This window comes from Cupressus sempervirens, chromosome 3 (assembly GCF_028749045.1).
Source record: "Cupressus sempervirens isolate cs-2001-9-10 chromosome 3, ASM2874904v1, whole genome shotgun sequence".
In the NCBI taxonomy this organism is placed as follows: Eukaryota; Viridiplantae; Streptophyta; class Pinopsida; order Cupressales; family Cupressaceae; genus Cupressus; species Cupressus sempervirens.
Window position 1 is genome coordinate 733,715,868 of NC_143120.1, and position 14,578 is coordinate 733,730,445.

Here is a 14,578-nt window from a genome sequence, read left to right on the forward strand (position 1 = left end):
GATTTCGAAATATTGTTCCATTTCAGTTAACTAGGCCTCAACATCTTCTCCATACTCGGAGCCTGAGAACCTAGGAGGTTTGATCTTCTTAATATCAGTAGATAGGTCAATGACTATTTCCTATTTCTTTTGTTTTTCATCTAAAGTAAATGGAGCTTGATTACATTTTTCACTGTGGCCAGAATTCTCAGGTTCAGTCCTAAGAAGAGAGGAGTAAGTCTCCTCCTAACCTCGCCCAATCTAGGCTGCTATTTCATTCATTCTCTTTTCCATGTTTTCTAACTTGGTTTGCATATCTCACAAAACATGGATCAATAGATCTGAGGAGTTATGTCGATTGACCCTGCTAGTCACCTCATTCTCTACAATGTTTCCATTGCTGGCCATGTTTTTTAGTTTGAGTTTCCTGAAATATACAATTGTTTCCTAATCAATATCATGCTCGCATTTGTTTACAAAAAAAAAGTATATGATTGCTTAGAGAGATTAAGTACAACAAAGAGAAGAATTGCCAATTGCTTATTTTATTATTTTAGCATAATTTGCTTGTTGCAACTACAACTACATTATTTACAAAATTTCCTCTCCTAATTACATAGGAAAAGAATAATCTAACATAAATTGGACACCCTATTCCTGTGTATTTTGTCCATTTTCATCTCTAGAATTATTTGCCCCTTACATGGTTCATGATAAATCATAAGAGGATTGGTTTCCCTGGCACTCCATGCCTCAATAAGTTTGTTTCTCATTATTGCCTTCCAGGCTGGAGTCTACCTGACCCTCTCTTTCTTAATTTGCCGCAATGCTTGTGCCAAGGTTTCATTATCCTTGGGTGTGGAGCAATAGTAGTCATGTTTCGGCATGTTCTTAATCAGGTAGACAAATATGGGGTGTTGGGGTTTCTTGTGAGGAGTCATTTGAGTATACATCCTTCTTAACATTTAAATCTACATTTTCTATTTCCTAATTTGGTTAAGAGTGAAATGAGCCCAAGGTTCAGAGTTGAACCTAGCACTCTAATAGCATATGTAACATGCTAATTTTTCGTAATCTATTCAACCATTAATTAAATGGAATACCATTACAATCTTAACCGAATGAAAGGAGTGACAATAATATCAGTTACTCTACTCATTCACATGAAAGAGAGAATATGAGTTAACTATAAATTACAATTCATATAACTATAAATTACAATTCATATAACTATAAATTACAATTCATATAACTTTTCAACCTCTAGGTTCACATGAAATTCAATTATAACTACCATCTCCTTTGTGTTTCCATGTAAACGAATCATGACAACTATTATAACGAAATAACAAAAATTAAATACATGTTTAAAAATGCAGAAACATGAAATAGATACCCGAGAAAATGCAGATATTATCCCTATGTTGTGCAATCCTTGGCATCTGAAAGAGAGAAGCATTGCCATGGGCTTAACCTCCCAACTACGAACCTTTAAGCATCCCCGTACAATCTCTACCAAGAAAGGCCCTCCCTACCCTGGGAAATAGGCTTTGAACACCACTGTCCTACCACTGAGCATCATGGTGTTTTGAGTGTCAACTAGTAAGCTAACGAGGTTGTGGACACCTTCTATCAACCCATCTTCTAACTGCAACCCATCTTCTAACTCTAGTAATCTGACCTTGATGATCATAGCGGCATTCATGCCATTAACTTACCTTGGCCAAGGATTTTGGATGGGCATCATATGAACTCGATCACCCACCGCTCGACTTGACAACAACAATATACGCAAAAGATTACCATGAGCTGATTTAGTTATTTTAGATTTAAATAATTGTTACCGATTTATGTTTATTTTATCTTGTAGGGATATTCCCAATCACACCCTTCGTCTCAACCATGTTGGCCCTCAAGGATAAATTCTTGTGTGATTCCTTAAGTGATATATGGTTTTTGAAAATATAAACATTGTCACCTTATCATGCCCAAACTGGCCTATGGCATTATAAATGAGAATTGTAATCTCCTTTCAGATTTATCCATTACTAAGCAGGTGTTGCTCTCATTTCAAAGAGCATATTGACAATACCCATGTATGAGAGCTAGCACTTTTGACAAAGATTTATTAAGATTAAAATCATATTCGATAAACATATCTTTCTATTATTATCATGGCTCCTTAGTTATATCAGTTCCAGTGGGAACAACAAAAGGAAATACACAGGCTGAAAAGAATTTCAAATTCTAGACTATGAAAAATGATGAAGCATTCCTTGTTAGAGAATCAATTAATTCAAATGCATAATTTCGAAAAGATGCAAAAAGTTCAGATTATAATGCATGACCTAGTGAGAGGTATAGCTCCACTCACAAAAATAACTAGGCGGAGTTGAGTAGGTCGGCTCTCCCGTGCAATTCAAATTTATGGTATCGTCTTGTATATGGACATTGGATATCAAGTCCTATACACGGTTCACTTAAAGCAACATTGATGATCACTTACTAGCTTATGATAGAATCAGAAACTATGGCAAAACAAGAATGGTTCTCAGCACAAATGAATGTTGAGTGTTGCAGACCAAAGAGGTGAGAAGCAATGATAATAATCACTCACCGCGAGTGAGCGTAGATATGTAAGAAAAGATACTACATGCATGCTCAATTACGCAAGAAAGTTCAAAGGTGGCAAGGCACTCGCAAGGCCATCGGTTCAACATATGAATAATTTATGAGTCATTGCTCAAATATAAAGTCCGATGGAATAAGAGAAATATGCAAGGTGGCTGCTCAAGGCAAAAAATATTAAGACTATATCGCCAAGATGAAAGAATAATAATAACTCCAATCTCTTAATGTTATAATACAAGGACATCTTCATACTTAGCTATACTCATAAGTCTATATACTATATACACATGCATACATATAAGCATAAATCCTAAACATATGTATTTTATGTATACTTTAAAAAAAAATAGACGTATACATCTTAACTAACTTACGCATATATATACACATACATGTATGTACGAATATACCTAGGTATCATGGTGTTGTTCTATTAAAACATGCCATATACACCATAAGATTCTCAAATTAAAAAGGAAACAAATTTGCTATGCTTAATGATTCTCCTTTATCATTTAATGTTTTATGATAATAGGTTAGCTCATGGTAATCCAAAGGTTTTCTCTTGCTTGCCAAGCCATCTATCCTTAGTCAACGGTAGTTAGACTCCATACCTAATGGTTCGTCAATGAGTGTGGTGACCCATTCCTAACTCTCATTTTGGCAACACTTCCCTCCTTCATCATGCTCGTGTAAAAGGAAATATCCCAGAGTAATAACATATTTCCATGATTTCAACGTACCAATAATTTCCATAATATTCATTTTTAATTCCAAACATAATGATTACCTAACATGTTACATGAAATTCAAGTATAACGATTAACTAACATTTCATATGAGATAATAACGAATAATAAATGTTTCCATTTTACATGAACAAACATCACAACAATTTTACCAGTCAACAGACTTCACATGAATTCTCAACGGATATGAGATTATTTTAAATTACATAAAAATTTGGGATGTAACATACTGTCTAGGGTAACGGAGAACCTCGAATCGTCCCTAAGTACTATTGGAGGAGTGGTGTTACCGAGTGAACCCGTTGCAGAGTCTCACACATCTGGAGTGGCAGGTGGTAGGACTACTAGGAAGCTGCTTCACACCCCAGGTCAGAGACGTGAGCAAGAAAAAGGCAGTGATAAGCTGATCTAAGGCCTGGATCTAGGGGAATAAGAGCTGCAGAGTGTGATCATGGAGTTGTGGGGTCTCCAAGAGGTAAAGCGCAGGGCATCGCTAATTCTTGCACCTGAAAAAAGTTGAGATGGATCTGCACTCTCTAAATAGACAGTAATATCTCCCTCTGATCTCATAGTAGATGGGGCATCAAAAAGTGAAGTGAGTCTCTATTTCCACCTCTACCACGGTACACATCCCACAAATCTAGGCCTTTCAGTCAATATGATGATCACTCTGAATCCAAAGTCAATGAGAGCCAATTCTGAAGGAACTCAGAGAGATACATAGGGTGTGGCTCCGGCGGTGAGACAAGTAGCCCGAGCATGCAATAATCCCATCCTAGATATCCAAAAAGTGCTCAATATAAAAGGTCATCTACGGACATGATCCCCCACGGGGGTTACTCTAGGTCGTGATAATGTATTGTCTATAAATATCATGCCCATTCAGCTCCTGCTACAAAGGGAGGTGAGAGGGAGAATCCAATGAGAACTAAAAGGGAGGGAGGCAGTCAATCTCAATCTTGATCAATCTCAACAAAGTAGTGGCCTGAAGATACCAACAACGAGCCCTAATAGTAAGATCAGAACTAGTGATAGCAACTAAGGAGCACTAAGCCTAGCAGGAGTATATATGGCAACCTTCTGCAGAGTCTGCAAAACCACAAAGATGGTGAAGAAACTAGATCAGATCAAAGATGGCCCCAAGCCTAAAAAGATGAGCCCCAACTCTGCCAAAATAACACTGTACGGGGTGGACCAATGACATATGATGATGCACTAGAGGAAAATAGTTTGGACCCGCTCAATCGAGGCCCAATCCGAGTCTAGAAGAGAAGGTTCCCATACCACAAAGCCATATAACATTACCGGTCTAAGGAATCCAAGAGGGAAAGCTTAGACATAGTGTATTAACAGTGATGTCTGAAACACTGTCTCTCCAACATGGCAAGGGAGACCAACCCTTTTCTAACTCCAGGCTGGATGGTGGGTCTTAAGCTGAAGTAAGGCCTAGCAAACCTAACCTCGAGATATGAATAAGACACAATTTCAACCTCCTAGCCCTGAAAGTAAAAATGGAATGCAAGGTCTTCAAACAGTTGAAGACCATGACCCAAATCTTATCCAAATTCACAACAAGTTGTCATAAGTCACAAAAGGATGCTAATCTATCAAGAAGCCTCTGAAGAACCTCAAGAGAGGAGGCTAAAAGAACCATATTGTCAACAAAGAGGAAAATGAAGATCAGGATCTGGTGTAAGTGACAACCATCACGGAGGAGCGAGGAATCCTTGAAGGCCTCAAGCTCACAATGTAGATGTCAAACAAGGTGGGGTAGAGAGGGCAGCCCTGCTTCACCCCAATGGTTTTCTAGATAAGGTCGAAGGAGCTCGCGAGAGTCCTAAATCTGCCCACCACAGTCTCATATATCCTCATAATAGTCATCAATAAATTCTCTGAAATCCTAGTGTCTCTTAAGACTCTGAAAAAGGGTCGCCTGGGGGATGGAATTGAAAGCCTTATGAAAGTCCACAAAATAGTAATAGACTTTCATCAAGCGGTGTCGAGCTCGTCAATAATAGCCCAGAGTATCAAGATATGGTTAATCGTCTAGTAGTCGGCCCAAAAATCGGCTTGTCCCCTAGCCCGACAAAGTCTCTTGTCAAGATCTCTGGATAAGATAGTGTTCAACGCCATGGCATAAAGTTTGGCAAAGGTGTGTCCAATCATGATGGTCCTGTAGTTGTTGGGGTCAAAAGCTAACCTAGTCTTATGGATCAGGTAGATCACATGTCTTGAACAAGAATCTGGAAAGGTAGTGCACACCACCCTATTAAAGACCATAGGAAGAAAGGAACACAAGACCAAGATACCGAGCTTGAAGAGCTCGACCTATAACCCTTACTCATCCACCACCTTGTTGTATCCCATAGATCTGACGGCCTCATAAATGCTAGAGAAAGTGAACAAGTGGTAGTGGGGAGGAATCAGGTGGAGAGAAGGATAGCCAAGAATGTCATAAAGAATGAAGGTATGGGAGGTGAGGAAGTGGAGGTCAAGGGTTTGGTGGGGGGAGAACAGGGGAGGCCAGAAAACTTGGGCCTATGGGAAAGCTTGTCACAAAGGGATCTATGTTGCATCCTAGTGTAAGCAGGGGAGTGAGCATCAAAAGCCTAAGGCAAGGAGCGGTGACTAAGTCACAAGGTTTGGCGAATATCAAGCTTGATATTCGAATATTGCCAAATGTGAAACTTGCCAAAAAAATCACTAAAATCTGCTAATGATTCAGCTGCTAAAAACGAACTTCCTATTCAGAGTTGAATAAATTTAGAAATTGCCATTTGCAAAGTTTGTAGGGTTTTGTCGAGCAGAAAAATCTATAAAACGCTATTCGAACCCTCGAAGAATCCACCCTGTGAATGAGCAAACTTTGAACGACATTTTCCTGAGACGTTCGTCCTAAGCAAAGTTTGAGGCAGCAAATTCTAAAACATTCGTCCTAACTCTCCCATGTCATCCTTCCTCGCCTTTTTCCCTCTCTCGGCTCTTTGTCGTGCCGGTCTGTGCCCGCCTATGTGAAGCAGCAACGCCTGCGCCTGTGTGAAGATTTGTTTTTTTCGATTTGTAATATTTTACTTAGGTTTGTATTACACGATAAAAGAGTAAAAGAGTTGTATCAAACGTAATATTTTAATTAGGTTTGTATTACATATTACAATGTTTAGTATTACATATTACATAGTTTATATTTTGTAATATGTATAAACTTTTCACATGTTACATAGTTTGTATTTTCTAATATGTATAGAGTTTTTAACTTTTCATATAGTTATTAATTTTATATTTAGTTTTGTTGTTTTATATAGCCTTTACATATAATTTGTCTATAGTTTTTTACATAATATAATTTGTATAAAAAAATTATTTCAATTTATATAGTTTTTGACATTTGTAATCAATTTAATTTTTTTATAATTCTTTGTAATCTATTTTGTAATAGTTAATTTAATATTTGATTTATTTTTTTAAATCAGTTTAAAATAGTGATATATTAATTTTTAATTAACATAGTTCGGAAAACTTTTAAAATATTAGAGTTCAGAGTCCATTAGATATATATTAATATGTTTACTTTATTTTGCTTTGTAAGTTTATAATTTTTATTAGAATTTAATAAATAAATAGATATATTATATTATGTTTAATAAAATATAAATGTATATTTCAAATTTTTAATAATATAATTATTAGTGTAAAAAGTTGACCTTTAACATGTTTAATTTTAAATTAACATTTTTAAATTATTTATTGAATTATTTTGTTTTAAAGTTTGAAATAGTACTATATTATTTTGTTTTTAATTCTACAAATTGTAGTATGGTTTAAATTTTTTATTGAATTATTTTGTTTTAAAGTTTGAAATAATAATATATTATTTTGTTTTTAATTCTACAGATTGTAATATGGCTCCCAACAAATCAACTTCGGAGGTGTGGAAACATGTGACTCAAAATGGTCCTAATAAAGCTCAATGTAACTTGTGCCCAAAACTTATTACTGGGAGTTTAACAAAGGTCATGGATCACTTGCTTGGTATTACAACAGGTAAAGGTGGAGATGATACTACATGTCGAGGTGTGACCCAAGAGCTTAGAGCAATTTTAGAGAAAGAGCATTCATCTTCTATTGCTCAAAAGATGAAGAAGGCACAAAAGAAAAAAAGAATTGAAGATGTCTCTAGATTCACATCCACTATACCTTCATCTTGATGTCTACCTTAGGTTGTAAAGGCAACAAAAGAGAGCGGAACTCTAAATAGCTTTTGGAAACCATGTGAGAAACAAGTTGATAATTTACTAGCTGATTAATTCTATACTAGTGCAATTCCATTCAATGTAGCTAGAAATCCACTTTATCGTGTTGTATTTCAAAAGGCTGGAGAGTTTGGCAAAGGGTACATACCTCCTTCTTTCAAGGCTTTGGAAACAACTCTCTTAGAGAGGTCAAAAGATAGAGTGACTGATAAATTAGTTGTGATCAAAGCCTCTTGGAAGGCAACAGGGTGCACTATATTGAGTGATGGATGGTCAGATATCTGTCAAAGACCATCGATTAATGTTTTAGTGGCTTGTCCTGAAGGTGTTGTATTCTTGAAGGTTATTCACACTATGAATCATAAAAAAACTTCTTAATATATATTTCCAATATTAGAGGAAGCAATTCTTGAAGTAGGGGTTGCAAATGTGGTTCAAGTGGTTATTGATAGTGCAGCAAATTGTGTGGGAGTTGGCAAGCTGATTGTAGAGAAGTACCCAGAAATTTATTTGAGTCCATCTGCAACTCATTGTTTGGATTTTTTGCTTCATGATTTGGCAAAATTCCCTTGGATACATGAAGTAATTCATAAAGGAAGAGAAGTTGCAAATTTCATACAAAATTATCGTCTCACGTTGAGCCTTTACAGGCAACATGCATCTAGAGAGTTATTGAGGCCTTATGATACAAGATTTGCTTCATTTTATATCACTTTGAGAAGAGTGGTTGAAGAGAAAGCAGCTTTAAGATCTGTAATTTGTTCCAATGAGTGGGAAAATTCAACTCTCTCAAAAAGTGGTAAGGGGAAGATCATAGAGCAAATTGTTTTAAATAGTAGCTTTTGGGAAAGTGGGGCAAAGGTTTTAAATATATGCGGTCCAATTGTCGACATGCTCCGCATGGTTGATGGTGACACTCCTTGCCTTGGAATGCTTTATGAAAGCATGGACCGTTGCAAGCAAGCTATTCAGAGAACACTAAATAATGTGGAAGCAGAGTACATAGAGATATGGGAGACTGTTGATTCAAGATGGAAAATGATGCACACTCCTTTACATGCAGCAGCTTGCTATTTGGAGCCTAAATTGTTTCACATTGATAGACAAAGTGATGCTGAAATAATGGCAGGGTTCTATGAAGCCATTAGTAGATTTGAACCAAATCCAACAATTGCATCTCTAATTAGAGAACAATGTTGGAAATACAGAAAAGCGGAAGGGATGTTTGCAATAGGAGCAGCCAAATATGATATGACACGAGATGAGGTACCTGGTTATAGATGGTTGATGAGCTATGGGGCAGAATCTCCTAAACTTCAGCGATTTGCCATTCGAATTTTGAGTCAAGGAGCAAGTTCATCAGCTTGTGAGAGAAATTGGAGTTGCTTTGACCACATCCATTCCAAATAGAGGAACAAGTTGTTGTCTGGAAAGTTGGGAGATCTTCTCTATGTTCGCAGCAATTTAAAATTGCTTATGAACAAATCAACAAATGAGTCATCTTCACAACAACAGACTTTAGAAGACACAGAAGTACCAAACGCAAATGAGCCAGACTTTTTTGAGGAAGAATTGGGTAGTCATACTAATGATGATGCTACACCATCTAAGCCAAGTGCTCTTGATGACTTCGAGCTTTCTTGAAGCTATGAAGTCTTGACTTTTGATTGTACCTTCGCAACAAAATAATATCTTTGCTATTGTGATTTCACATGTTTCTTATGTTTTGTACTTAATAAATGTCTCATCAAGCTTATGAAGTTGTGAGATCTATTTAGCAATTTTTACTATTTTGATAATTGATAAGATATATTACATACATCTAGAAAATAATTAAAATTGTATAAGGCGAATTTAATTTGAATTTTTCCCCGAATTTTTACTCTTTCCCGAACTTCATTCAAATTTTATAGTTGCCGAACTCGAATTTGAATTCGAACCTTGTGACTTAGAGCGGTGATAGGTTTTATAGTCATCAAACTAGCGGTTCATAGGGCAAATATTCTAGTACTTGGGACTAAAGGAGAGTGGTGGAGCGGTGGGGAATGACGAGGGAAGTTGACTCCCAAATTGCAATGGCCAATAAGTCAAACATGGAAGAAACATGGCTATAATCGGGTGAAGTTGTCGGGAGGAGGAGTCATCTAAGATGGGTGGTGAAGAGGTCGCGGTCGCTCTCAGGGAAGTGGAAAAGGGTACGGGGGCGGGTCAAAGAGGATGACGGGTGGGAGAGGGGAGGCAGAGGCAGAGTGTGGAGGGCAAAGTGAACCACGAGGCTGAGGAGGGCATGATCGGCCAAGGGGATAACATCAAAAAAGAGCCGTATGAGTTTGTGGAATTCATGGATTTTAGTGAGCAGCTAGGAAGAGACAAGAAGCCTATGCATGAAGGCCAAATCTTAAAAGAATTTCTAAATACGTGGAGCCAGTTTCAGAAAAGACAAATTGGAAGTAAAAACTGTCAGACCAATAAACAGATCAGAAGAAGAGAAAGAACTCAAATTTTATCTTTAGCACGAGAATTAAGAGAGGCTAAAACTAAATGTTAGAATAAGTCAAAAATAAATAAAGGAAATCGTATCTTGTTTGGCGCATAGGACAAATTTCAAAAGAGACAAAACAGGGAAGAGATGGAAGAAAATTATCATGAGTATTTTATATGGTTTGCCCTTGCTGTTTAGTATTTTTTTCAAGACTCTATCTGATTTATGCTCAGATTTAACAATGTTCGAGGTTTTAAATTGTTGAAGGGAGTTGGAGAGTTGGGGAAACTGTTGGGATGATGTTCCTTGCTGGTAGGAGGCAGTTCTCACTTCGTAGAGACCAATCTTGAAGGAGTTGAACTTTATTTTAAGCTAGAGCAGCAGCAGCATCTGTGACTGAGTTTGTTGACCAGCAGTCCCATAAGTTACTAAGAGACATTTCACTCCTAAGATATTCACATTGTAATCTCTGTGTATGCTATCTTCTTTTAACAATGTCGTAATATTAGTATTATCATCCTCCCAAGCTATGAGCAGCAAATTGTAATGTGCATGTACCTGTAGTTTTCAGACTTTCATGTTAGCAGACGCTTGCTTTGCATTTGTTGTTTTACTAATATGTGTATTGGCAAGACACCTTTCTCATGAACATTGCAAAGACAAGAAAAAAAGAAGCTTCAAGAACTAAAAACTACCGCAGTCAGCAATAGGTAAATCTGTGGGGTTGAATGAATAACAGATGCTATAGCAATGAGCTTTCATATCTTATGTTGATCTGGTTAAGTTGTCTTTAAAAATATCTTAGAGAGGACAAGGAAAAAATTGTCTTAGCAAAAAGGTCTGCACATTTCACCAGGTGGCCTCGAACACCAAATGGCAATCCCTCTCAGAAGTAGTAACATGCGTCTTCCGTGCTAGCTGCTCCTAAGAGGTGTGCATGTATACAGATAGCTTATTACGAGCAGCTCCTGCCTCACACAATCTAGATACACTCTCTCAGCTTCCTCCACGTAAGTGGCTTCCTTCATCTGGTAGTATACATCCCTGAAGCAGGTCACCATACCATGAAGTGCAGAGAGCATTCTACGATGTCTACCAACTACAATGTGGCATGTTGGATGCCATGCCTCCTGCATCTTGAGAGCTTCTATAGTAGACCACCCCAGGGATCCAAAGCACTAGAAAAACTCCTTTTGACAGCCTATCTACATGAAACTCAGAACCTTCTCCACCTCAGCAGCCACAAGTGACACCAAGCTGATGTCCATCTATCGCAACAATTCAGCAACCTCACTAGTGACCAAGGCTATATCTTCTAATTCAGACAAGTAACTCTAAATCATGCCCACAACATCATTAAAACCAAGTGATTTGTGAGAAAATGAGTTAGAATCATTACAAAATCCTTGTTCGATCTTGAATTTGACCTCAAATAGCCAAGATAGATTGTAGGAGATATCACTGTCGAAGGCATGCTGAACCCTGAAATTTGGCTATGCCTGAAATTTTTTGAAAACCCCCAAAATCTAGAATCTGCATTCTAACTCCTATGAAGCTGAAACCTATCTCAAACAACCTAATAGTATTTATACAAATATAAATACTTAAATGTTATATTTGTATAAAACTACCACCCTTGAGCTAAAAAAATGACTAAAACCTCCTAGAAAAAAGGAATGAGCTTAAAAAATGACCTACTTTTTGTTTTTACATGCTGAAAGTAACACTGGTGAGAGTTTTTGGCAAGTTTTTCTTAAAACTTGCCATCCTTAATATGCAAGTTTTTCTCAGGAAAACTCGCCGAGCTGAAAAAATTGGTGAGTTTTAAGTACTCAGCAAGTAGTCTGCAGTTTTTTCCATCTATGGAATAAACGACTCCTCTATGTCTATCTATATTGTCCCCTTCCTAAGCCAATCTGGCATGGAGAGACTATTACTTACTCATGATATTCTTGAAGGCTAATGAGTAGGTTTAGGGAATCCTACAGGTGATGGCAAAAGTAATTCTAGTTCGAACGGGTATAAGGAGCATAACCCCCCTTTCTAAAGCCTAATCAAACAATTTTTCCTATACTTGTTATCTTTAGTAAGTCAATGATGAGCACCCACAAAGTCAATTGCTAAATTAGTGATGTCAATGGAGTTGGTTAAAATGTTTATCATGAGATTCGATATAGTCAGAAGTTATTATAATATTAAATATGATAAGTCACTAATTTATAAAACTAAATTAAATGTTTAACTTTATTATTTATTTTATTTTATTATCTAATGGAGGGACTATAAAGGCCAAATATTAAATTAAAGGAGATTTATTTTAATGAAGGGGCCTTGATTATTTAACGCTAAGTTGGGAGATTAAAAGGGGGTAACTCATATTGAATAAAAGCAAAAATAAAATAAAAAAGCATTCCCAAAAAATAGCGAAAACGAAAAAAGTGTCTTATTAATAAAGTAATGATAAAGGACAAAAAGCATTCCTAATAAATGGCTAAAAAAGGCAAAAATGTGTTTTATCTCAACCAAAAAACAAACTAACTAAAAACGTATAAAAGCAGGATTAGGGGTCTAAATCTGTTATTTCTTTGCAATATATCATTTCTATTGTTTCTTTGCAATATAAATCTTGTCCTATTCTATCTTGTTTTCAAAAAAATTTGGAAAAAGCATTAAAAAATCAAGCAAAAAAACAGACTATAACAAGGCTGCATATTACAGTGGAATTAGAGCAAGCGAATCAAAACCATCCTGAAATAGAACAAGTGAACAGTGGAACTTTTTTAAAAGAACACTAATAAATAACAAGAGACGAGCCTTTAAGATGAAAAAAAGATATAGATATAAAATACATCCATTTTTATATTTCACATGATACAAATCTAGAAACGTCTATGCACCCGAGGCTGAAGCAGTTCAAACTTCACTGAAAACAATTACAGTATGTGTAACTGGCGTTGGTGTCATGAAAGTGTTGAACTCTCATGCCAACTCATAAAATGATAGAACAATTTAGCTGCCTTTTATACGATGCTGTACAGAGGAAATTTTGAGGAGGTCCACATTTTTCAAAGTTTGAAACCCTAGAAACATACATGTCAGATTAACATTAATCTAGAGATGATACGTGTAGCATATCACCCACAAAGCCATGTGCAAGTCCAGTTGCAGGGGTAACTGAGGTACGACTCTAGTTCAACTAGCTGCCTCAGTGGTTCAAATGGCATTTGATCTAGACGCCCTAATAACGTGTGCAGATTAAAATCGAAGATAAAATGTTTACGAATTCAATCCTCAATAAATCAGTAACAACATTTCGAAAGGAACTGTTGAAAACATACCTGGATAAAGTTATACGGAAGCAGGAATTGTTCGGTGTACTCGAAAGCAGTTGGGAAGGCAACGCCACAGAAGATTACTCGTATAACATCAGTGTCTCCCATGATATTTTCCGTTATCCTTCCCACCTGAGATGTCGCGTGACTTTTCTCTACTGGCATTGATTTATATAGTCGTTATTGGCATCATATGAATCGCAGGCAACCTTCAGATTTTCCCTAGATCCCATCGTACGATAGCAGTTAAATTGTCCTATCATCGGGGCAGCTAAATTGTCCTAGCATCGTCTGAGTTGGCATCAGAGTTCAACACTACAGTATTTTTCTGTATTTTATTCTTGTTTATTTATTAAAGTGCGTTTTTGCCTTTTTTTTAATTGAGTGAATGCAATAATTGAATGCAGATATTAAATTGTTTAATCTAAATTGCGTATTCTTTATCGAACACTTTACATGATAGATAGATAGATAGATAAAATTTTAACGTCCACGAGGCCAAAAATAGCCTATGGGACAGCAAGACAACTCAAGCAGACTTAAGTAGCGATGTTCGCCTCTTGTGTAGACTAATGATGAGCCCCCCCAATTGCTCAATGTACTCTTCGTTGAACAGGTTATGCCAAGAACTGTCACATATAGTATCCGCAAACTTATCCCTGCTATCCTTGTAGGCCTCACATTCTAGAATAAAGTGCTGTTCAGTTTCCACTTTCCCAGAATTGCAAAATCTGCAAATTCTCTCTTCCCAAGCCTCCTTTGGCCTCTTCCAACGCCCGGTCTCACAATGAAGTTGGTGAGAGTTGGTTCTCAGCTAAGCAATAAGAATTTTAGCTCTCCAAGAAATGTTGGCTCCTATGTACACTTTTTTGAGTTGATCACAAGTGGGGTTGAACTCATTTATATAATATAGTTTCTTCCTCCCAATCTCGCTTCCCCAATTTCTCTTGTAGAATTTCTCCATAACAAAGACCTTTATTTCTTTATTACTTGTGGGGCACATATTGAAATGAATATTCCATTTACTCATCCACTTGATGTTTTGTTGCATCCATGTCCTTTTTCGCTTACATAGTGTGTCACTAAAGACAACTTTCGGCCATCTATCCTCTTCCATTTTTTCGATTCTTTTTAGATAGCTTAAAAGGCGAACCA

At 36.7% G+C, this 14,578-nt stretch overlaps 1 protein-coding gene across 4 annotated transcripts in view; it reads right to left on the minus strand.

Annotated features, from left to right (window-relative positions):
* Positions 1–13,745, minus strand: part of LOC149568863 (D-isomer specific 2-hydroxyacid dehydrogenase family protein) — a 165,379-nt gene extending 151,634 nt beyond the window's left edge. The window contains exon 1 of one of the 4 annotated variants that reach the window (XM_089821746.1): positions 13,430–13,745. In XM_089821746.1, coding sequence (XP_089677872.1) covers positions 13,430–13,588 — 159 coding nt within the window. In that variant the 5' untranslated portion in view covers positions 13,589–13,745. The remainder of the gene's footprint in view (positions 1–13,429) is intronic. The other 3 variants (XM_089821747.1, XM_089821749.1, XM_089821748.1) reach the window with 3 other exon arrangements.
* Between the last annotated feature and the right edge of the window lie 833 nt (positions 13,746–14,578).